General features: G+C 59.5%; 8 protein-coding genes across 8 annotated transcripts; 4 read left to right on the top strand and 4 right to left on the bottom strand.

Annotated features, from left to right (window-relative positions):
* Positions 1–409: 409 nt before the first annotated feature.
* UV8b_07227 (uncharacterized protein) lies at positions 410–2,438 on the bottom strand (the record flags this gene model as incomplete). The annotated part of the gene is made up of 2 exons (XM_043144724.1): positions 410–881; positions 1,015–2,438. The coding sequence occupies 2 exons, from the start codon at positions 2,436–2,438 to the stop codon at positions 410–412; spliced, it is 1,896 nt and encodes a 631-aa protein (XP_043000659.1).
* Positions 2,439–3,776: 1,338 nt separating this feature from the next.
* Positions 3,777–3,995, top strand: UV8b_07226 (uncharacterized protein; the record flags this gene model as incomplete). The annotated part of the gene is made up of 1 exon (XM_043144723.1): positions 3,777–3,995. One exon carries the CDS (start codon positions 3,777–3,779, stop codon positions 3,993–3,995), a length of 219 nt encoding a protein of 72 aa, XP_043000658.1.
* Positions 3,996–4,525: 530 nt separating this feature from the next.
* On the bottom strand, positions 4,526–6,333 carry UV8b_07225 (uncharacterized protein; the record flags this gene model as incomplete). Its single annotated transcript, XM_043144722.1, has 3 exons — positions 4,526–5,137; positions 5,271–6,058; positions 6,153–6,333. The coding sequence occupies 3 exons, from the start codon at positions 6,331–6,333 to the stop codon at positions 4,526–4,528; spliced, it is 1,581 nt and encodes a 526-aa protein (XP_043000657.1).
* A 539-nt stretch (positions 6,334–6,872) lies between these two features.
* On the bottom strand, positions 6,873–7,640 carry UV8b_07224 (uncharacterized protein; the record flags this gene model as incomplete). The annotated part of the gene is made up of 1 exon (XM_043144721.1): positions 6,873–7,640. The coding sequence occupies one exon, from the start codon at positions 7,638–7,640 to the stop codon at positions 6,873–6,875; it is 768 nt and encodes a 255-aa protein (XP_043000656.1).
* A 1,272-nt stretch (positions 7,641–8,912) lies between these two features.
* On the top strand, positions 8,913–12,089 carry UV8b_07223 (uncharacterized protein; the record flags this gene model as incomplete). Its single annotated transcript, XM_043144720.1, has 2 exons — positions 8,913–9,098; positions 9,219–12,089. The coding sequence occupies 2 exons, from the start codon at positions 8,913–8,915 to the stop codon at positions 12,087–12,089; spliced, it is 3,057 nt and encodes a 1,018-aa protein (XP_043000655.1).
* Positions 12,090–12,722: 633 nt separating this feature from the next.
* On the bottom strand, positions 12,723–17,032 carry UV8b_07222 (uncharacterized protein; the record flags this gene model as incomplete). The annotated part of the gene is made up of 4 exons (XM_043144719.1): positions 12,723–14,433; positions 14,532–14,874; positions 15,005–16,734; positions 16,875–17,032. 4 exons carry the CDS (start codon positions 17,030–17,032, stop codon positions 12,723–12,725), a joined length of 3,942 nt encoding a protein of 1,313 aa, XP_043000654.1.
* A 1,014-nt stretch (positions 17,033–18,046) lies between these two features.
* On the top strand, positions 18,047–18,340 carry UV8b_07221 (uncharacterized protein; the record flags this gene model as incomplete). The annotated part of the gene is made up of 1 exon (XM_043144718.1): positions 18,047–18,340. One exon carries the CDS (start codon positions 18,047–18,049, stop codon positions 18,338–18,340), a length of 294 nt encoding a protein of 97 aa, XP_043000653.1.
* Positions 18,341–18,815: 475 nt separating this feature from the next.
* UV8b_07220 (uncharacterized protein) lies at positions 18,816–19,970 on the top strand (the record flags this gene model as incomplete). Its single annotated transcript, XM_043144717.1, has 1 exon — positions 18,816–19,970. One exon carries the CDS (start codon positions 18,816–18,818, stop codon positions 19,968–19,970), a length of 1,155 nt encoding a protein of 384 aa, XP_043000652.1.
* Between the last annotated feature and the right edge of the window lie 441 nt (positions 19,971–20,411).

The raw sequence follows: 20,411 nt of genomic DNA, 5'->3' as shown, positions 1-20,411 counted from the left end.
CTGACTTGTTGAGGAGGAAAAACCCGTGCTAGTTGCCTGGCCGGGCGAAAACCCCCCAACCCACATTTACCTCATCTGTTCTGTTTCCCTGCTCGTGAGCGATTGTTTTCTCGCCCTCACAATCACTACGACTCCCTGCTTTCCACTATCCCTTCTTTTACAATTTTCAAAAATCCTACTCGTAGTAGCAACACCCCCTGCAAGACCCCCCAAGACCGCAGCTAATTCCCCTTATTTTGACTTTGATGTCTTTTTATAATAGTAGCACCCCAGCCCAGCACGCTACTCACGTTATGCCCTAGAGCTCTGGGGCTTAGCCACGGAAGCAGGGGTCGAAATCTAAACATTAAGTATTAAGAGCACGGCTATTTACGTCACTAGAGCGAAAAAAAAAAAAAAAAAAAAAACACTACACATTCTGGCTGGCGGCATTGTCGCCCTCCTTTCTCGGGACACTAGCCAGCGCGGCCTGATCGCCCCCCTCCTTCTCCGTGGCCGAGTCGCCCGTTTCCTCCTCCTCCTGGGCAGCGGGCACCGGGGGGGCCGCGAACGTCGGGGCGTACGCGCTCTTGGCGCGGATCCTGCTGCCGTACTTGTGAAAGACAAAGGGGATGGGCGCCAGCGCGGCAGCCACGCAGCCGAGGAGCGTGGCAGCCCACTGAATCCCCATGCCCTCGAACATTTGACGAGCAAAGAGGGGGAACCCCGCCCCGGCGAGTGACCGCATCAGGGTGTTTCCAGCTATGGCGGAGGCGGCAAACATGAGGTACGAGTCGACGAGGTAGTTGAGGGCTTGGAGGAAGATGGACATGAGGCCGAAGCCGGTAAAGACGCCGCTGACGGCGGGGACAGCCCAGTGAATGTCCCTGGTGTATCCGGTCCTGTAGAGTAAAGCCCAACTCGTTAGCTAGTCGGCCCTTGAATGGCAAAAAATTCTTTGGGTAAGAGGTTCTTTTTTTTTCTCTTGGGGGAAGGGGGGGTGTTGCAGGGGCGGCCCCAATCAATACAACGCACCATCCAAACCAAAAGATGCCAATGGTAAAGGCAATACCACCGGCCATCATGCTAGGCAGTCGCCATTCAGGCACCGGGATGCCATTGTTGGCAGCCAGCATGCGATTATACCGCGGCTGCTGGATAATGACAACCGCACCTGCGAGCAATTGGCCAAAGATCATGCCGAAAAAGGTCAGCCCGGACTGGCCGAGCGAGAAGCCGTGCACGCCGACAAAAACAATAGGGTACGCCGTGAGGAACAGGTAGAGGATTCCGTAGATGAAGCTCATGTATATGGAGAGCAGCAGGATGAGGGGTTCGGTGAAGAGCAAGCGCAGCGGGCGGGAGAAGTTCTTCTGCAGCAGCTCGCGGAAGTCGACTTCGATCTCCTCCTGTTTCGCGTGGATGCCCCAGTTCCTGGTGCGGCGGCGCAGGTCGGCGGCCTTTTCAATCAGCACGACGGGCGGGTACGTCTCCTCGAGGAAGAAGAGGTCGACGAGGAAGGCGACGGCGCCCATGATGGTGGGGAGGTACTCGGTCCAGCGCCATCCGAGGTGCGAGGTGACGATGTAGCCGCCGATAAAGGGCGCCAAGAGGGGCCCGGTAAAGGTGGCCATGGAGAAGAGGGTGACGGCGATGCCGCGCATCCTGTTGTCGAACATGTCGGAGAAGACGGCGGCGACGACGGCCAGGGGGCAGGCGCCGAAGAAGCCCCCGAAGAAGCGGCAGATGAGGATGGTCTGGATGTCCTTGGCGGTCGCGCAGGCGGCGGAGAAGAGGGTGAAGCCAAACATGGCAATCACAATGGGCAGGCGGCGGCCGCGCAGCTCCGACATGGGCGCCCACAGGGACGGCCCAAAGGCGAAGCCCAGGACGAAGAAGGTGGTGCCGAGCAGGCCGACCTCGGAGCTGACGTGGTACTCGGCGGCGACGACGCCGGTGGCGGTCGAGAAGATGGACGAGGTAAAGGCCGAGGTGAGGGTCGTGTATCCCAGCATGGCGGCCGTGAGCACCTTTTTGCGCATCGGCCAGTTCTGCGAGTGCAGGGGGTCGTTGGGCCCGTCAAACTCGACGACGTACTCGTCGCGCTCCGGCAGCGGCGGCGGGAACGGCTTGCCGGCGCCAAAGGCCGGCAGGGGTCTGCGGGAGGCTCTGCTGGTGGTTCGGCTGCGCAGGCCCCTGCCGACGGTGTTGGAGTGCTGGCTCCGCGCGGTGGCGATCCGGCTCAGCTCCGTGGGGTGGCGCTCCAGGTCGTTTTGCGTCGAGACGCGGCTCATGTTCTGGCGGAAGCCGTGGCCGGCGTCCGACACGGAGGATGAGGACGACGCCGTGGACGACGAGAGCACGCGCTCAATCTCGTTGCTGGCGCGTTGCTGGTAGCGCCCCGGCGAGGCATCTCGAGCTGCGTCTTCGATCTCTCGGTCGACAATGTCGGGGGTCATGGTGGGCAGACAGGCGCCTGGAGGGGGGTGGGGAAGGGGGGGGGATGGCTCAGATGGCTTCTTTTCCTTGGGCCTCGTTGCCTAGTTCTCCTTTGTTCTTGTTGAAGCAGGCAAGCAAGTCCTCGGGCTGCTTTGCGCCCGCGGTGATGCAAGTGGAGGCTTCCGTGACTGGGCTCGGCACACCGCGTTCCAGAAGAGGGCAATCCCGCAGCTTCCAACGGGGGAGAGGAAGATGGGAGGGGACATTGGCTTTTAAAGCATGTTGGCCGGGGAAAGAGTCGAGCTGGCATACTCCGTACTCGGTAGTCAGAGATCTGCGGGCCCGTTGCCGACAGGTGCCAGCCGCCTACCGCCAACAAGCCAGCAGTTGAGTTGGCAACGGGCGAGGGTGGAGCGCACGCCGGCGTTAGGAGAAGGCGAGCGAACAGCGGGGTGGGTCGGCCTCCGAGGTGGCGCAGACCGCGGGCGTCCAATGTCATGGATCAATTGGGCCGACTGTGGGCCAACTGTGGGCCGGCTGTGGGGCTGGGTTGAATGTGGACCGGGAAGTCTGCGAGCGCAGCGGAGGTTTGCCGGGTGGGTCAGTTGCTGGCTGGAGTAGTTCTGTGGACCTCGGTAGCGCTTTCCTTGAGCCTTGATTAGGTAGCCAGCGCGCTCATTCTGCTCCCTAGTAGGACGACGCAAAATAAAAATTAAAAAATAAAAAATAAAAAATAAAAAATAAAAAATAAAAATAAAAATAAAAAATAAAAAATAAAAAATAAAAAATAAAAATAAAAAATAAAAAATAAAAAATAAAAAATAAAAATAAAAAATAAAAAATAAAAAATAAAAAATAAAAAATAAAAAATAAAAACACACACACACACACACAGACTCGACGCACTTGTATTCATTCTCGCGTAGATTAGAAGCGCAAATCTTGTGGTAAATTGATGATGAGTCGTGGGCCAAGTCCAGCCCGTCCGGCTCGCTCCCACTGCAGGACCCAGGCCGCCTCAAACCACCCACTGCCAAGCTGCAAGGACTACACAGGTACAACATAGTGCTCTCAGGCTTACAAATCGACGGAGGAAAAAAATAGAAAAACAAAGCTCCACGTAGTGCCCGGAGCCCAGCCAGCCGAGGCTCGCTTCTCGGCCATCGGCTCGACAGTCCGGGACTGGGCCGATCGACGCCGAACGCTTTGCCATCCCTGTATCCGTCTGTCGCCGTCGCAAGTCGTCAACTCATCGCCATTACGGTAGCGCCGTCTCCATCCTGGCGCCCCTCGGCTAAAGCCGGCACGAGCGCCTCATGCGACCCCTTACCTTGCCCGACATTTACTCCGTATTGACGATGCTTGCAGCAAGTGCCCACACCGCGTGGCCAAGGGCTTGTCCCGTGGGTCAAGTCGACGGCCGGACGGAGCTCGGCCAACCAAACACCGAGAACCCCGGAAGCGGAAATTATTCGTTGCCATGCGCGATGACGCGCTTTAGACATGCCGTTGCCGGGGGCCCCTTGTCGTACAACGCTGCGCACCTGGGACTTGGGACGGGGCTCTGCGGCAAGTAGTTCCACGGGTGAATAATGCCTGCTAAGGTATGTATTACCCAGTCTAATCGAACACTACACTACATGTACTCAGAGTCATCTGTGCAGTGGCTGCGAACGCTTATACGCTCCGTGCTGGTCTGCAGCCATGGCCGTTCTGAGCTGAAAACGCCAATGCCCCGAGAGCTTGGCTGCGTTTTCTGCTGCATTCTTGGCGTTCGTTTCGCAGCGTGCCAAAAGGTCTATATCCTTGTCTTTACGGAGCTACTCGTACAGATTCCGACCAGGCGCTAGTCCGCACCCCTGGCTAATAGTAGTAGTGCCCCTTTATGCCAGGGAAGAGGGGGGCTGCCTTTGATGATGCTCTTGAAACTGCGCTGGTGGGGTACATGATTTCCATTGAGCCCTACACCTTGCGTTCCAGGCTTCCGGTAAGCGCATTGTGCCGTGGCGGATTCCAAAGAAGCACAAGCACGGGCGTACCGTACCGTACGCCAGTCGTCTCAGTCAAAGGACCGTCTACCGCCAGACGATGCCGGCCTCGGGTCGACTCATACGCCCCAGCCTCGCTCCAACAATGCCGTTGCTTCCTCCAGACTCAGGCCCGCTGTTTCCGGGTATATCCTCCAGACCAGGATATATCCCCCACCGCATATCAGGGCGTACAGCACAAACGTCCACGGGGGGCTCAACGCATCCATCAAGGGCAGGAAAGTCAGTCCGATCGCAAAGTTGGCGCCCCAGTTGGTCGCGGTGGCAATGCCGCTTCCGAGTGACCGTGCCGACAAGGAAAACAGCTCGCTCTGCATCCAGGGGACGTTTCCTAACCCGAGGGCGTATGCCGCCACGTAGACCATGATGCTGACCAAGACCATGTGCGCTGCAGCCGCAGCCTGAGCCTGGGCTCCGGGATCCGACGACGGACCCTTGGGTTGCATCTCGCCGATGGGGAGAAACGAGAACCCCCACGCCGTGAGAAGCAGGCCCAATATCATGACGGGTATCGAATACAGCAAGACGCGCCGTCGTCCGACGCGGTCCACCAGTCCCAGCGCCGTCAACGTAAAGAGGAAATTGGTGACGGCAACTGTGAGCGAGGTCAAGGTCGGGCTGTCGAACCCAACCATGGCAAATATCGTGGCTGAAAAGTACATGAGGGAGTTCTGCAAATCTTGTCAGTCACGCCGCCAATTGCCGGTTCGATATACGAAAAAAGTCCTGTCGGTCAACAACCGTCACATGGCATCGCGGGTTCGACAGACAATGCTGCCTCCCGCCCAACGTCGCAACACTTACAAAGCCACACAGTTGCTGCAGACCTTGCAGCAGGCATGCAATGGCCAGGGCCCGTCGGTTCTTGCGCTCGTGGACAAGGTCCTGCCATCGACCGAGCCAGCTGCTTTTCGAGCCATGCTGACGGCGCCCCTTCCTAGCCTCCTCCTCCTCGCGCATCTCCACTTCAATCTCTCTTATCGTCGCTGCGGCCTCTTTGGCTCCGCTTGCTCCTCCGCTGACTCGACCGAGAACGGCCTTTGCTTCGACAGATCTGCCCACGCTGACAAGCCACCGTGGCGTCTCTGGCATAAAAGCTATGACGGCGGCTTGCAGACCGGCGGGAAGAGCACCAAGCCCAACCATCCACCGCCATGCCGTTTCCTGGGAGCCAAAGGTTGAGAACAGCCAGCCAATGAGGTATGCGACCACTTGCCCCAGCGTGATGAACATGACATTGGCCGTCACCAGCCGTCCGCGGTGGGAGGCGGGGGCCAGCTCTGCGATATACAGGGGCACCACGAAGCTGGCCGCTCCAACGCCAGCACCTATGATGCAGCGCCCGGCGACCATGGCGGGCACCGCAGAGCATGCTGCTTGCACGATGGCTCCCAGGACGAAGAGCACGTCTGCGTACAGTATGACTCGTTTGCGGCCCAGGCGGTCGGCCAACATGGATGAAAACGGCGATACGACAAGGGCAAGGAGCGAGGTTGACGACGTGATGATTGACTTGTCCATGGAAGTGAGCTCGCGGTTCGACAATGACGTCCCAATCGACACCAGGGTTGCGGAAACAACACCCGTGTCATCTGGCCATTGGGGCTTGTTAGAAGTGCCCCAATGCTCAATCCTGAATTCCCCAGTCCAGCTGTCCCAAGACCGCTTGCGCTTCGTGTGACTTACATCCAAACAGGAGACCGCTGATTCCGGCCGCAAAGGTCAAGGCCAAAAGAAAAGTGCCTGGCCTAGCGTCGGCGGCCCCTGACAGCGAGGGTTGGTGAATGTCTTGAGCAGCATTGAACCCTAGATCGTCGTCCTCTCCTTGCCCGTTGGCTGGTGTCAGGAGGGCTTGCAAACCGTCCATCCCCGCGCGGATACGGCCGAGGCCGTGGACGACGTCGTCCGAGTCGAACAGGTATACGGGTATACACGATTGCACAAGACCTCCTTTTATTTCGGGTCTGTCGGGTCTGCGAGGAATAATGGAACAGCCCACGCGACAAGGGCTGGGCAAGCAGTTCCAAGCATGATGAGACGATATGTGGGAAGCGGTGCTGGTGACGCGAGGCAGAGAAGAGGCTGGGTCCACCCGGGTCAAGTCTGGTGGGCCGGAAAGCGACAAACAGGACCCGCCGAGCAGTGAGGCGGCCAGGTGACAGATACTGTACATACAGATATGCACATGTCTGGTACGACCACTGCCAGGGCTGATTAGTGCAGTGGAGCTGCTGTACAGGGTCAACGTCCACTGGAGCACCATCCATGCTCGCTGTGCCCGGCCTCCATTGCGCACCAGGCCCACCAGACCCAACAGACATACCCAACCACCGCCTGGTCGCTGCTTGGATTTCAGAACTCCGAAGGAAGCAAAGGAAGCAAAGGAGGCAAACCAATCAGTGTCCGTCAATCATCCTTCCCCTCCTCCTTCTTAGCCAAAGCTACGATGCTAAAGTTCAAATTACCCTTGGCAAACTGGATGAATCTTCCCACACCCTGCCCGATGGCATTCCCCCCAAGCATATCGTCACCTTCCGCCAGCTTGCCCCGATCAATCGGACCATCCGCATTACCCTCGAGCTCCCAGAGATGCCCGTCTCTCCCCTTGACAAAGGATATAAAGTGATTCCCAGCGCGGATATTGGCTGGCGGCGTCTCCGAGGTCCCCAATCTGGCCGCGCGCATGTGAGCTTCCTCCAGCTCCTGGTTATCATGCACAGCCTTGGCTCTGGCTTCAGGCTTCAGCGGCGCGGTATCCTCAAGAAGCTTGTCCAACAGGGAGCCGCTTCGCACAAACCTTCTGGCTTCCCCGTTGGCTACGGAGTGCAGAAGAGCATACATGCCGCACGCATTGCCGATTGTTTGACGAAACCAGACGACGGCTTCATCCGCACCGCTCCCGTCGTACGTCAGGGTTTTGGCACTCTTTGGGAGGCCGTCTTGCTGACGGACCGCCGTCTGCATGTCACTAGGCGAGATGAGGATCAGGGCGAGCACAGGGCGAGGGATGTGCGAGAGGAGGGATGCGTCGTCGAGAGAGTAGACGTCGTAGAAGCCCAGCGAGGGGGATATCCCCAGGTCGAGCGCCAGAGAGGCAAACACATCGGGGTTGTTTTCCAGTGGGATAAAGACTTTCTGGCCCGTGGGCGAGATCCAGACGCCTTCTGCGGGCATGATTTGCCTGCAAAGATGGCGGGCTTGAGCGTGGCAGGCCTGTGTGGTGAGACGGTGTCGTCGGACGAGGGTGACGAACTGCGAGTAGACGGGTTAAATCTGGCTGAAATCAATACCAGTCTCCCCTGCTGTTTCATCGTAATCGTACTTACACGCTGGATTCCTAGGGTGGGTCGGGAGTAGGCGGGTTCCAGCGACGAGAACTGTGTCAACCCGCGGTCCTTGCTGCCATTGAAGAAGGAATCATCGATCCTTGGCCATCTGGAATCTGTCAGTGTCTGAAGAAACCGAGACGATATGATGAATGGTGCATCGTCCACGGAGTTCCTCGCCGAGTCAACAAAAACCAGCCTCGTTGGCGCTTCATTCCCTCCTGGGGTTGAAGCGATTGCATGACCGGCCCGACGAGACCAGCTGACAGCTTGCGCACGTGCTGGGCCAAGCAAAGTACATGTACCTGACAAGTACCTCTCTCGAGCTTACCTTGCACTGGCACGGCGACGTTTTGGTGCTGGAGCTTGCGACTGACTCGGCTGAAACTTGTGACTGGCTTGTCCGAAACTTGAAGAAACGAGTACTATGTGACTACCGTACGGAGCAGTTGACTATTATGATAAAGGTGGTATGCCGTACTGAATAAGTTATGGTTGGACATACGGCGCATGTATCCGTTTTCCCAACTCCCTGATGGATGTCCCTTAAGGCTGGTAGTACCGGTGCCATGTATGTATGTACACTGTACACTGCCTCTAGCGCATGTTCCACCGACCGTCAAACTTGGTCCTGACTGACTCCTCAGATCCCTGGGATTGGTGCCTCCCAGCCCGCCGCCCTGGACGTCTGGCACTTTTCGCCGACGTGATTGGTCTCGCTGGGATCTCCTCCTGAACTTCGCCTCAGCATTTTGATGTTTTGCCCTGGAGTCGCTTTCCATCCATCGCATATGCTTCCTGGCGTCATCATTATCCGACTGGCGCATCTTTGCCTACATTTCGCCTTCTTCACTTGTCCTCCCGTCCTTGGATGAGCCCTTTGCTGCTTTCACTCGAGTCAACCGTGTGCGCGCCACGCCGTACATGTTCAGTTATTGCAACCCAACCTAACGACGCCACACTCCCAGCCGACTACCGGAATTCGCCCGTCGGGCAGACACCTGTGTGACTTGTGCGGAATCAGAAAATCATTTAACGACTGGATATCTCGAGCAATTCAAAATCGGGCCAGAACCCGGGAAACCAGCTCCGAGTTCACCACCAGACAGACACAGACACCATGCAGGCGTCGTCCAGCTCATCGCAGCGGGCCTACTCGCAACGTCGCTCCCCTGGCGCTGATCCAGGACCACCGCCCAGTGTGCGACCCAACTCTCCTGGCAATGGAGGCGTACAACCTCGATCGTCCAATTCTTCTAATCGCCCTGCCCAAGGGAGCCTTTCATCACGACGAACCAACCGCGAGGTGAGAACTTGCTCTTTGCTCCAGCCCCGCAGCCTCGAGACGGGGCTTTTTTTTTCTTCTTCTTCTTCTTCTTCTTCTTCTTCTTCTTCGGGCTAGATGCTGACTGAGTGCTTCCACAAGGGCTCTGGTGGCTCATCTAGCATGCCGTTGTCGCAAATCGAAAAAAGCGTTACCCACCTGCTCGTTGCTACGAAGCAGCTGCTCGAGACCTTGACGCAATGGTCACGCGGACTTGCCTCGGACACCCAGGTTTCCGACGTCTACGTTCGCCTGGGTTACGAGTTCAATATGGCTTGTAGAGCCTTTACCGCCATCAATGTCGATACATCAGATTTGGGAAACGTCCCCGATCTCCTTAGGCACATCCTGGAGGCTACGCTTAGCCAGGAAGCCAGCGCCGAAAGCCTCGAGAAGTACCTTCCGCGCATTCGAGACATCATCATCAATCTGCTGCACGGTCTGAAACGCAAGCAGCAACGACTGCGGCAGAAGCAAGGACGAGAGCGCGATGCCAGCTTACCAGAACGGACGACGAGTGTCAGCACGACTGCGAGCGGCAACAGCGGCTTGACCAACCTACTGGACGAGGGATTGGAGAATGGATACCGACCCGATTCCCAGCGCGGCGACCGCGAATCTCCTCGGCAAGCCATTTTCAACAATTCCCCCAGTCGTCGTCAGAACGGTCCCAAAGACCATTCCCGTCCATCAAACGCGGCAGAGCCATCAACCGTGATGCAAAACGTTCCCTCGCTACCTCCCTATCCGTCTGAAGACCCCGCCATAATGCCCTCAGCATCGTCATCGTCATCAGTTGCCGAAATAAATATCGATGCCTTCCCACCACCTCCGCCGCCGCCACCGCCTGATAAGCAATCGAGTGCCTTGGCAGCTCTTCAAAAGGGCGGTGATCTCGAACGCCGAGCGTCGCGAAGATATTCACAATATCAGATCTCAAAGCACCTGGGAGCCGCGGCAAATGGAATGCCAATGCTGCCCTCGCAGAACACACCAATCCCCAACAGAGGCAGGAAAGAGGCAAGGGAATCCCTGAAAGCCGTACAATCCCGTCAATCTGTTCGCCACAGCCGCACGCTGTCAAGCCAACCCAAGCCGGCGGCTAAAGAATCCTCCCCTTCTCGAATGCCTGGCGTGCCCGAGGATTCCGCCACCACTCAGCGTCAAAAGATGCCAGTTGAGCTGACCGACACCCCCATGAACCCGGAAGAGAACAACGCCCCCAGCGCGACGTTGAGTGGACCGTTGCAGGAACCAGCGGCATATCTGGGCGGCACTGGTCGGGCGGAGTCGGAACCGAATAAGCCGTTTCGGACAAGGACAAGGACAAGCGAACCGCCGTCTCTTGTCCACCCCAATGAATCGAAGCCTGGTGAATTTTCTTCTCAGGTCTCACCTCCCCCGACTCCAACAAAGGACCTGACACTGTTTCTGCAATACCGGTCAAAAGTCAAGAAGATTGTGTTGGCGGAAGGACGAGATGAGCTGTCAATCGGAAGGTTACAACTGGCTTTCATTGAGAAGTTTTCCTGGAACACGCAGCAAAACGGCACCGACTTGCCTGAGATATATATTCAAGACCCCGTGTCGGGCGTTCGACACGAGCTTGAAGACTTGGCTGATATAAAGGATCGAACCGTCCTGGTTCTCAATGTAGAACCTTTGGACGAGGTCAAGCGGCACTTTGACGACGGCCTTCTGGCGTTGACCAAGATTGTTCAGTCTGTAAAGCAAAACGTGGATGATCAAGGCACCATGTTGCAACGAGTGTCCGACAGACAGCATGAAACGGCGACTGAACTGGCTCGATTGGCCTCGGCCGCGCCGCCGGCCGCCTCCGTCGCGGAAGGCGGCGTCGTGAGAACACAACCAGGCGCGGCGGCGGCTGCTCGCAAGGTCGACGCTGGTCAAGCCGGAGAGCTGCAAAGTCTGCGACGCGATTTGGCCGTCCTGCGGCAGACGTACTCGAGCTTTGAGTCGGATATTCAAAAGTCCATGTCGGCCATTCGGCTCCAGGCCGCGAATGTGAAAACGGTCGCTGCCAAAGCAGCCGTTCCCGACATGGAGGGCGATGCCGGCTATTCATATGTCATCAACGGACGGAAACAGCTCAACGCCGATTCCGACCGGCTGGTTGGCAAGGTGGACGATCTGCAAGACTTGGTTGAGGACCTGCGCAAAGACGTTGTTCATCGCGGAGTTCGCCCTCTGCCCCGTCAGCTGGAAGAGGTCGCCAAGGACATCACCGGTCTTGTCAAGGAGCTCAAGAAGATGGAAGACTACATGGCGGCGGAGAAACCCGTGTGGACCAAGATTTGGGAAAAGGAGCTCGAGGACGTTTGCCAGGGCCGGGACGAGCTGCGCCTTATGGAGGACCTCATTGTGGACCTGCGCGACGACCTGGACAAGGCCTCGGAGACGTTCACCCTCGTGGAGCAAGCGACCAAGGAGCAGATGAAGGACAACGGCACCAGCGCCAGCGCCAGCACGGCAAGGCAGTTCTCGCGGGGGCTGTCGAACCTCGGCAACAGCCTCGACCAGAGCGCCGCCAAGGAGGACGTGCTGGGCGAGGTGCGGGCTCTTCAACCCAACCACGAGAACAGGCTGGAGGCGATTGAGCGAGCCGAGAAGCTGCGGCAAAAGGAGCTGGAAGGCCGGCAGGGCAACGAGATGCTGCGGGAAATCGCCAACTTTGTGCAGGACGGCAAGCTGAAGAAGTCTGGCGGATTCGAGGAGGTGGAGCGCGCGAGGAAGGCCAAGGACGAGAGGATCCGGCGCGAGGTGTGGGAGCGCCAAAACGGCATCATCCCCGAAGACCCGATCGGGGAGGACGGGTTGCCGAGCGGCGAGGCGGGCGGCGACGAAGACAGTCCCGCCGCGCCGGACGCAGAAGGCGAGCTGTTCCACGACGCAGATTCGGCGCCGGCGGCGGAAGCAGCAGCCCCCGACGGGCCGGCCGACGAGCCCGCTTAGACGGCTTTGCTTCCGAGACTTTCGTCACCCAGGGGGGATTTCCGTCCTGCCGCGCTTTTGGTGGTCTTCATTTTATTCTATTCTATGCTTATTTTTTTTTGTTGCGACTCGCAGATACGGGGGATTTGTACATTTCAGAAGCATCCCTGGCACCCATTTTGTTTTGTTTTGTTTTGTCTTGTCTTCCTTTTTGTTTTTCTCTTCTTTTGGTTTCCCCCGCAAGGCACGGGCTGGACGGGGCTGTATAGAGGATTGTGTTTCATAGCGGAGGCGAACTGGTTGAAATGCGGCTGGGAAGGAGATTGGGAACCCCCATGCAAAAGCGGCTCGGGGGTATGTTCCGTGGGAAACAGGAATATATGTCGACATGTGGTGGCGTCTATGGCCAACGCAGCAGTCCGTACGTGGATGCGTGAATTGCTTCCCAAACCTCTTTGCGAGCCGTCGTCGTGTCCCGCCTTTGTCATCGGGTCAAACGCGGCACGGGCAGCAGCGGAAATGGAAGGAAACGTGACGGTGTATTCGGCTGTGCCTTGAATATCGAATCCCCCTTGCACGTGGGTACGTTGAACTATTAACTGGTCCTTTCGAGAGATATCTTCCCCCCTCCTCCCACCCCAAAATCCATTTATTTTACCCCAGGAGCGCCAACCTTTGCAGGCCAGAAATGACAGGAGCTTCCTGATGCTTGGCCCGGTCCTCCATAAAGTCCCGCAGCACGGCGTCGCCGCCCGTGGCCCTCCACGCCCAGTCGCCCTCGCCCTCGCCCTGGTCGGTGCCGCCGGCGGAGCGCCCTTGCGTCTGGGCGGCGGGCGCGGCGGGCGCGGCGGGAAACACCTCTGGTATGGCGGCCTGGCAGGCGCGGACGACGTCGCTCATCAGCTGCTCGGCCGCGCGGGCGTGCTCCGTCTTGCCCCTCCGCGCGAGGGCAAAGACCAGCCGCTCCAGCTCGGGCTTGGCGGCGGCCACGCGCTCGACCAGGCGGCGCACGCTGTTGACGAGGTACTCCTCCTCGTAGACGGTGCCCTTGCGGCCCCTCGCGCGCTTCTTCTCCTCCCGCCGCCGGTTCTTGCTGGTCGCCCGCGAGACGCCCGTGCCGGCGGTCCCCACGCTGCCGGCCTTGCCCGTGTAGCGGGTGAACAGGCTCGCGCTGGTGGACACGCGCGAGCTGGCCGCCACGGAGACGTCGTCGGGGACGTCGGCCCCGCCGGCCCGCTCGCCCTCGAAGAAGGACACGGGGTCTTCGAGGGCCTTGCGGCGCAGCTCCAGCACGCGGGGCACCTGGGCCCGCAGCTGGCTCCTGCAGTCGGCGAGGAACTCGGTCGTGCTGCCAAAGGCCTCGGTGAGGCCGACGTCAAACGCCGACTTGAGGAGCTCCGGGCGGGACTTGACGACGACGAGCCGCATGGCTTCGGCGAACAGGTGCCCCTTGCAGAGGCACCTGATGGCCGTCTCGACGGACGACAGGTGCTCGAGGTGGATCGTGGCGGCCGCGGCGTAGTCCTTGGCCTCCCACAGGGCGTCGGCGAGGCTGGTGGCCAGGTCGGCCATGGCCTCGGCCGACATGGGCGGGTGCCGCTGCCGCTGCGCCGTGTAGAGGCATTCCTGCCAGCAGGCTGCCCCCGCGGCGCGGTAGCACGACGTGGCCTTGGCGTACTTCTTGAGCGACTCGTAGGCGAGGCCGGCCTCGCGGTAGCACGACTTGGACTCGAGGTGCGCGGCGTAGAGGGACGTGACGGCCGCCAGGCGCGCGCTGTCGTAGCGCGATATGCGCAGGGCATCCTGGTACAGGGCGTGCTTGGTGGCGTAGGCGCAGAAGTCGTCAAACGAGTCCAGCGCGTGCAGGTGGTCGAGCGCCTTGGCCCGCCGGGCTAGGTGGTCGTCAATGTCGAACCGGCGCCGCAGCTCCGGCAGCTCGTGCAGGTTCTGGATAAAGGGCAGGTATTCGCGCGGGTCGCGCTGCGACTGCTGGGCTACCAGGAGCGCAAGGTCGAGGTTGTACAGGCCGAGGGCCGTCTCGTAGAGACGGTTCACGTCGACGAGGAAGCAAATGTGCTCGACGGCCTTTTCGGCCAGCTTCTCGTCCTCCTGCATGAGCTCGGCCACGAGGCTGAGGCCGTCCTCGAGGGCGGGCGGGATCTTGCAGACGTGCGAGGTGATGATGTTTTGGACGTTGGTCGCCTTGCGGGCTTGCAGTGCCCGCAGGACGGCGTCGCAGACCGTGTTGACTTTGGAGGAGGAGGAGGAGGGAGAGGGCGCCGGCTTGACCTGCTCATCGGGCCGGGAGGAACCGTGCCGGGCGTGCTTGGTGTTCCTGTACATGGTCTCCGTGACGTCTTCCTCTCTGGATATCTCAGCCGCCGTCAGCGTTGATACTTTGTCCAAGGCTACGGGGCTAAGGGACTTGACTCGGCAAAGCTGCCTAGGTGCGGCAAGTCTTACCTGAGGGATGAGAGGAAAAGGTCGATGTAGGTCACGTCGTTGAGCTGGTTGAGGAAGGAGCCGACATTTGCCAGGAACTGGGCCGGCTGGTGGTCATACAGGATGTTCATGTCTACCCTTTGCGTCCGGCAGTAGGAAAAGGCGCGCGAGTAGTTCCTTTCCTCAATCAGGCTGCGGATACCTGCAACAACCATGGCTCGAGGAAAGACGGTCTCGACATTGCCACGGGGCATCTGCAGCACAATGCTCATGTTGGTAGGGATGGCGACCACGAGGCGCGATCCCCTCTCTACGCTGCGGCACCGCTCGTCACTTTCGGGGTCGTCCTCGGGAATCTCAAGGTCTGCGGCAATAAATCGTGTCGTCAGCACGTTTTCTTTTTACCTCTGGGGCGCTGGAGGGGGGGGGGGGGCGCCTTTGGCACAACGGCGATTTTCCAGCTCAGAAAAAAAAAAAAAAAAAAAAAAAAGTACCTTCAACTGCGGGCGTCAAGTGGACAAACTTGACGAGATGGTTGGTGGTGGTGAAGATGAGATGACTGGGCGAGACAACAAAGGACGTGCAATTCTTGGCCAGCAACCTCGAGTTGGCGTACAAGTGACCATTTCTCGACAGGCCAAAGGCGGCCATCTCGCCCTCGACTCTGCCAATCTCAAACCAGGGCAGGTGAGCAGGGAACTTGACCGTCGTCTGCTCACTCGACGTCTCCAGCAGCCGGTACAAGGTGCCCGAAGCGTCCTGCCCATACGCTTCCAGCAACGCGGCATTCTCGTACGCGCAAGTGGAAACGAGAGGTTTCTGGCAAGCCGCAGGGCTTATGGAGCTGCCGCCGACGTCGACGGCGTGCTGCACCAACTTGGAGTCTCCGTCGAAACTGAACACTCGGAAAGACGCCTCTGACGTGCAACAGATGCGGAGCGGAACGAGGGCCGGGCTCCCGGGCGTCGTACCGGCTGCCGGGAGCGGGATTCGCGACTTGAGATTCGGTTTGACGCCGCGCCCGTCCCGGGTGGGCCACTCGTACAAATCGACGCCCTTGCCATGCAGCACTGCAAAGGAAGTGTTCCGGCGCCCAAACGCCACGTCCGCCACGGACGACTCGGCAGCGACGTCAAAAAGAGACATTGGAGGCGGCATGTTTGCGGTCCTGAAGGGAGTCAGCTTGACCGTCTCGCCGTCGATGACGGCGACGGCGCCGCTGTCAAAGGGCGGGAGACAGGATCCTCTCGCGGTGCAAAAGGCCTCCTCGGCCGTGATGCTTTCAGAGGACGATGTCGCGGCGAAGCGAAGGGCCTTTTCGGGGTGCCAGGAAAGATTGACGAGGCGAGACTTGATGGGAACCCGCCGCTTCAGGTACCAGTGATAGTTGCCCATGGTCCAGAGCTGGACGCAGTCGTCGAGCAAGACGGCCAGCACGGTCGAATCGGAGTTCCACTCGAGGCGGATGCTCTCCCACGCCGAGGCGGAGCTTCCGGGCGATCGCAGCGTGAACTGGCCGTGGCGAAGCCCGTTTCTTTCGAAAAACACAACGTCGACTCGGTCGGGCAGCCGTTGGATACCGGCAATCAGGTTTCCCGACGGTCTCCAGCTGAGGGCGCCCTCCAGGCCATCGACCGGCTCACTGGCGCTGTCGAGCCCGCCGTGGCGGGAATACACGCGGATAGCCCGCCTGCCCCCCTCCTGGACAGCAGCGTTGATGGCCACGTACGAGCCGTCCCCTCTCCAGCTGATTGTGGTTGAGCCGTCCTCGCGCGTGCTCGGCAGGCCCTGGTCGACTCTTTCGGGGATGGTCGGGTCACGGAGCGCTTTGGCACCGCGGCCTTGGAACTGAGTCTCCTTCTTGCCCCATCCGACGGAGACGTGCTTTGAAGCCTTGAGGTCCTCGGCGGTCATGGACACTTGGGCAATCGGGTCGAAGTTTGCGGTCATGAAAACCACGGTATTCGCCTTGGTGGCGACGGTCAAGACTTCCTGGTCGGGAGACCATCGCGCAGCGGAAATGCCCGCGTCGATGGAGCCCACGATCTCGATGCGAGCATCGCTTCCCGACGCTTTGTCCTGCTGCACGGTGATGATGTCGCCGCCTTCCAGCACGAGACATGTCCCCGACAAGCCGCCCAGGTACTGGACGTTGACGACCCTGTCTACCAGCAGCTCTGGGTTCGGGCTGGGGGCATCCCAGCTGGCTATCGATTCGTACGACCTGGTTGTAGCGGGGCCTTAGCAACCAAAACGACTCCATTGGAAAGATAAAAAGAAGAAATCCTGATGCATGCGGCGCCGAGGCGCAAAAGGGGGGGAGGGGGGTGGTTTTGTATTCTGTAATTTCTGGAGCCAACTCACGAGGGTTCACTTTGCGAAACTCGGACCAGCTCGATGGTGGAACTCTCCTCCGTCGGCCCAACGGTGTAAAGGACGTCATCGTTGTCGGCGTCCCAGCAAGCCGAAGTGATGTTGGGGTGCATCCACCGCCCGAAGCGAACATTGCGAAGGTTGCGCATTCTCGCAGCCGCCAGGCAAGGGAAACGGGCGCAACGGCTGGTGTATCGCGGCGTGGGGGGCGGTGAATGGGCCTGCTGTCTGCTGTCTGCTGGCGGCCGGCTGCTGGCTGCTTTCTGTTGTCTGGATGACCAAGCTGTTGATTGCGCGACCAGACTTGAATTGATTTTTTTTTCCCCCTTCCCTGGTTGATTCAAGTCCCGTCCTGGACGAGATCGGCGCTAGCGCATGAGCTGTGATGTGAGGTCTTGGTTGGAGGGGCGGAGGTGTGTTTGGGGCGTTGTGATTGGTGGTTGCCGTTTGGGGGACCGCTTGGGAGGGGTCAAGAGTACAGGTAGTTTTCAAGAGCTGAAAAACTAAAGTACGAGGCAACAAACATCAGGTCATCAGACATTCGACTTCTGCAATTGTCACGGCAAATGCCACCGGTCCCGCAGACCTGTAAACCCCGGCATCGCCAGCATCATCTACGCGCACACTGTCCACGCAACCGGCTCGACGGTCTTTGAAGCGGCCAAGAAACAAACCTCCCTTGCCATCGAGCGACGAGAGCATGTCAGCCAAGGTGCCAGCAGGAAAAGGACGGGAAAGGACGGAAAAAGCCGGTCGGTCACGCGCCGTAGGCCTCGACAAGTGGCGCCTTATGCACAGTGAAAATTTTTGTCGCCTCTGCAGGTCGTCGTTCGCCTCGCCAATAGACTTCAAAAGGTACAGAGTACCCGTCGGGTACCTCGTCAACGCTAAACATGCCCTAGGCTATTCCGCTTCTCCGCTCCGTGTTGAGCCGGGCGACGAACCTAACCGAGTACACCTAGTGTGCTGCGCGAGCGAGATGGACGCCTCGGCTGATCAGACGTTCCGTCCTTGGCTGCCAGCTGCCGGAAACGGCGAGCTGCGAGAGAAAAGGAAGAAGCACTGGGTCAAAGTTTCAATCATTGATTGATTCGTTCGTCGCCAGGCCGGATGATCTCGGCAGATTGCGGGCTGCCAGCCCCTGTATCCGCGCTGTATCCGCGATGTATCTGCTCCCATCTGTGGCTAATGACGGCCTGAGGGCTGCAAGCGGCAAGTTGGCTGCCGACCAGGCTGCTAGACTGCTGTATCCCACTATCCAGGGTCTCCTTCTAGCGGACATTTGCTTCCCGACCAGGGCCCTTGCTGCCGTCCGCAAGGTTCCCGCCGGGATCCGAGACGCTCGTGTCTGGTTGCCCGTGATCTGGCCGTGCAGAGCCCAGGCGCGGCTCGGCCTTTTGATGAAGCAGCTGCTGCTGAACGGGAAATATCAAGTTTGCCTGGTTTTGAAATTTTAATTTTTTTCTTCTGCCCCCCTCCTCGCCCTCGGCAGCGCAGCAAGGGAGTTGGCTTCTGCCGAGGCGCCACGCCCAACCACCACCCATTGTCGTCCGCCGAATCAATCGACAACATACTTAAAGAGACTCGGCCCTGTTTCCTCCTAGCCCATAGTCCCGTCTGGTGGGACGTTTAGTCCAGACCAGATCTTGGCACTGCACCTCCCAGCCTCATCCTCTCCCGTCTGGTCCTCCCCTCTCGGTCCAATTCTTGTCATCAATCCCACCTGCAGTCACAGCCAATCTCGCCCTGCCAGGAGAACGAGCATCGAGAACCCCCCCAATCTATTACTACGTCACTGCGTGCTGCCTCGATCGCCGCTCGACTCGAATCGCGAAACGACCCCCACCCCCCCCTCCTAAAGAAAAGGGAGAAGAAAAGGGCAAAGACAACAAGAATTGACAGCTCGAGGGACCTCCTGCAACCTGGCTCGCCATGGACGTCGCCTACAATCAGCACTCTGACCCGGCCCGGCGCAAGAACCGCTCCACCACCAACATCAACCACCTGTCCCTCGCGCCTCTGACCGTCAAGCTACCCATCAATGACAGCGACGCCATACCCGACTCGGTCGTTCCCATCTCGCACGGCACCTACCTGCAGGGCAAGTCGGCGCCCACCACGCCGCGACTCCTCTCGCGCGGGTCCGTCACTCCTCGCTCACGATCCCATCACCGCACGCCATCGGCCCCGGGGGGGCCCATCCCCACGAGCCAATCCTCCACGCACCTCGGCCACGGCGGCCACGGCAAGAAATCAAGGTCTGGAGCGTCGACGCCGCGACGACGTGACGGCCCCGGCCCCGGCAACGGCAACGGCAACGGCAACGGCGGCGAGAACGAAAGCGACTGGCTCCTAAGGGCCGGCGCGCTCCTCAGCTCCGAGGCGCGGGAATACAAGGGCCAGGCCTGGCTCGTGTCCAGGCAGAGCTCGACCAGCCTGGCCGGCGTGCGGGACGCCGACGAGGAGGCCTTTGAGCAGGAACTCGCTCGCGAGCGGGAGGCGGCGAGCCGCCGCGCCAGCCGGCGGGGCAGCTCGGCCGCGGCGGACGACGACGCGACCCCCGGCGGCAGCAGGCTGAGCAGCCGGCTCAACAGCCGCAAGCACAGCATGGTCGAAACCCGCGGCCACGCGGACGCGCCGCCGGACCGGGCCGGCGCCGACGCCGACGCCGACGACTCGTACTTCCCCAGCCACCAGGGCGGCATCGCCGGCCCCGACTTTGTCAACCTCGACGAGAAGCTCGAGGAGCTCGAGCACGACACGGCCCAGGACGACGAGGCCACCGTGCGCAGGCTCGTGCGGCACGGCGCCGCCGGCCAGGGGTCGTGGATCAGCAACGTCATCGGCTGGTCCTTGTTCAAGGTGGACGAGAACGAGGAGGACTCGGAAGACGACGAGGCAGACGCCATGGAGGAGGAGAAGGAGGAGGAGGAGCCGGCGTGCGCGGGGCGCGGAGTGCCATCCCACCGGCATTTCGAGCATGTGCTCCATGCCCCGATCGAGCGGTTACCACCGCCAACTGCCGACCAAGGTGGCTGGAAGGACGCCGCCTGGCTGCTCAGCGTCGCCTCCAAAGTCATGTTTTGAAAGCCCGGCGACCTGACGTCGCCACCGGGTTGTTTTTGGCTTGTCGACCCGTGGAGATGCCCTGATGATCCCAAGGGCCAGCCCAGTCGCACGCGGGCTTCGTCACCCTTCTTTGTTTGTGCCCCGTCGGGCGACCTATTGGGGAAAGTCTGGTTCGCGCAACTACGTCGGGACTGGGTTTTTGGCAAGAAAAAGGTCGTGGGAGGCGGTCGTGGCGAAGCTCACCCGGCAACGTGGAAGCACTCTAAACCATCTCCTGACCCGTAAACACCCAGTCATTAGTGGTGGGTGCAGGCCATCACCTACGAGTGACGAATCTTTGCTTATTGTTTCCTCTGTCTTTTTTCCCTTCCCTTTTCAACTTTTTTTCTTTCTCCTCGTTTTTAATATAGTCTCTATACACCATCACTGCAGCTTTTCTCGAGCTGTCTGTCGCTGTCT

The sequence above is a fragment of the Ustilaginoidea virens genome, chromosome 6 (assembly GCF_000687475.1).
Source record: "Ustilaginoidea virens chromosome 6, complete sequence".
In the NCBI taxonomy this organism is placed as follows: Eukaryota; Fungi; Ascomycota; class Sordariomycetes; order Hypocreales; family Clavicipitaceae; genus Ustilaginoidea; species Ustilaginoidea virens.
The sequence above is the reverse complement of the archived record's forward strand: the minus strand, read 5'-3'. Positions and strand labels throughout refer to the sequence as shown.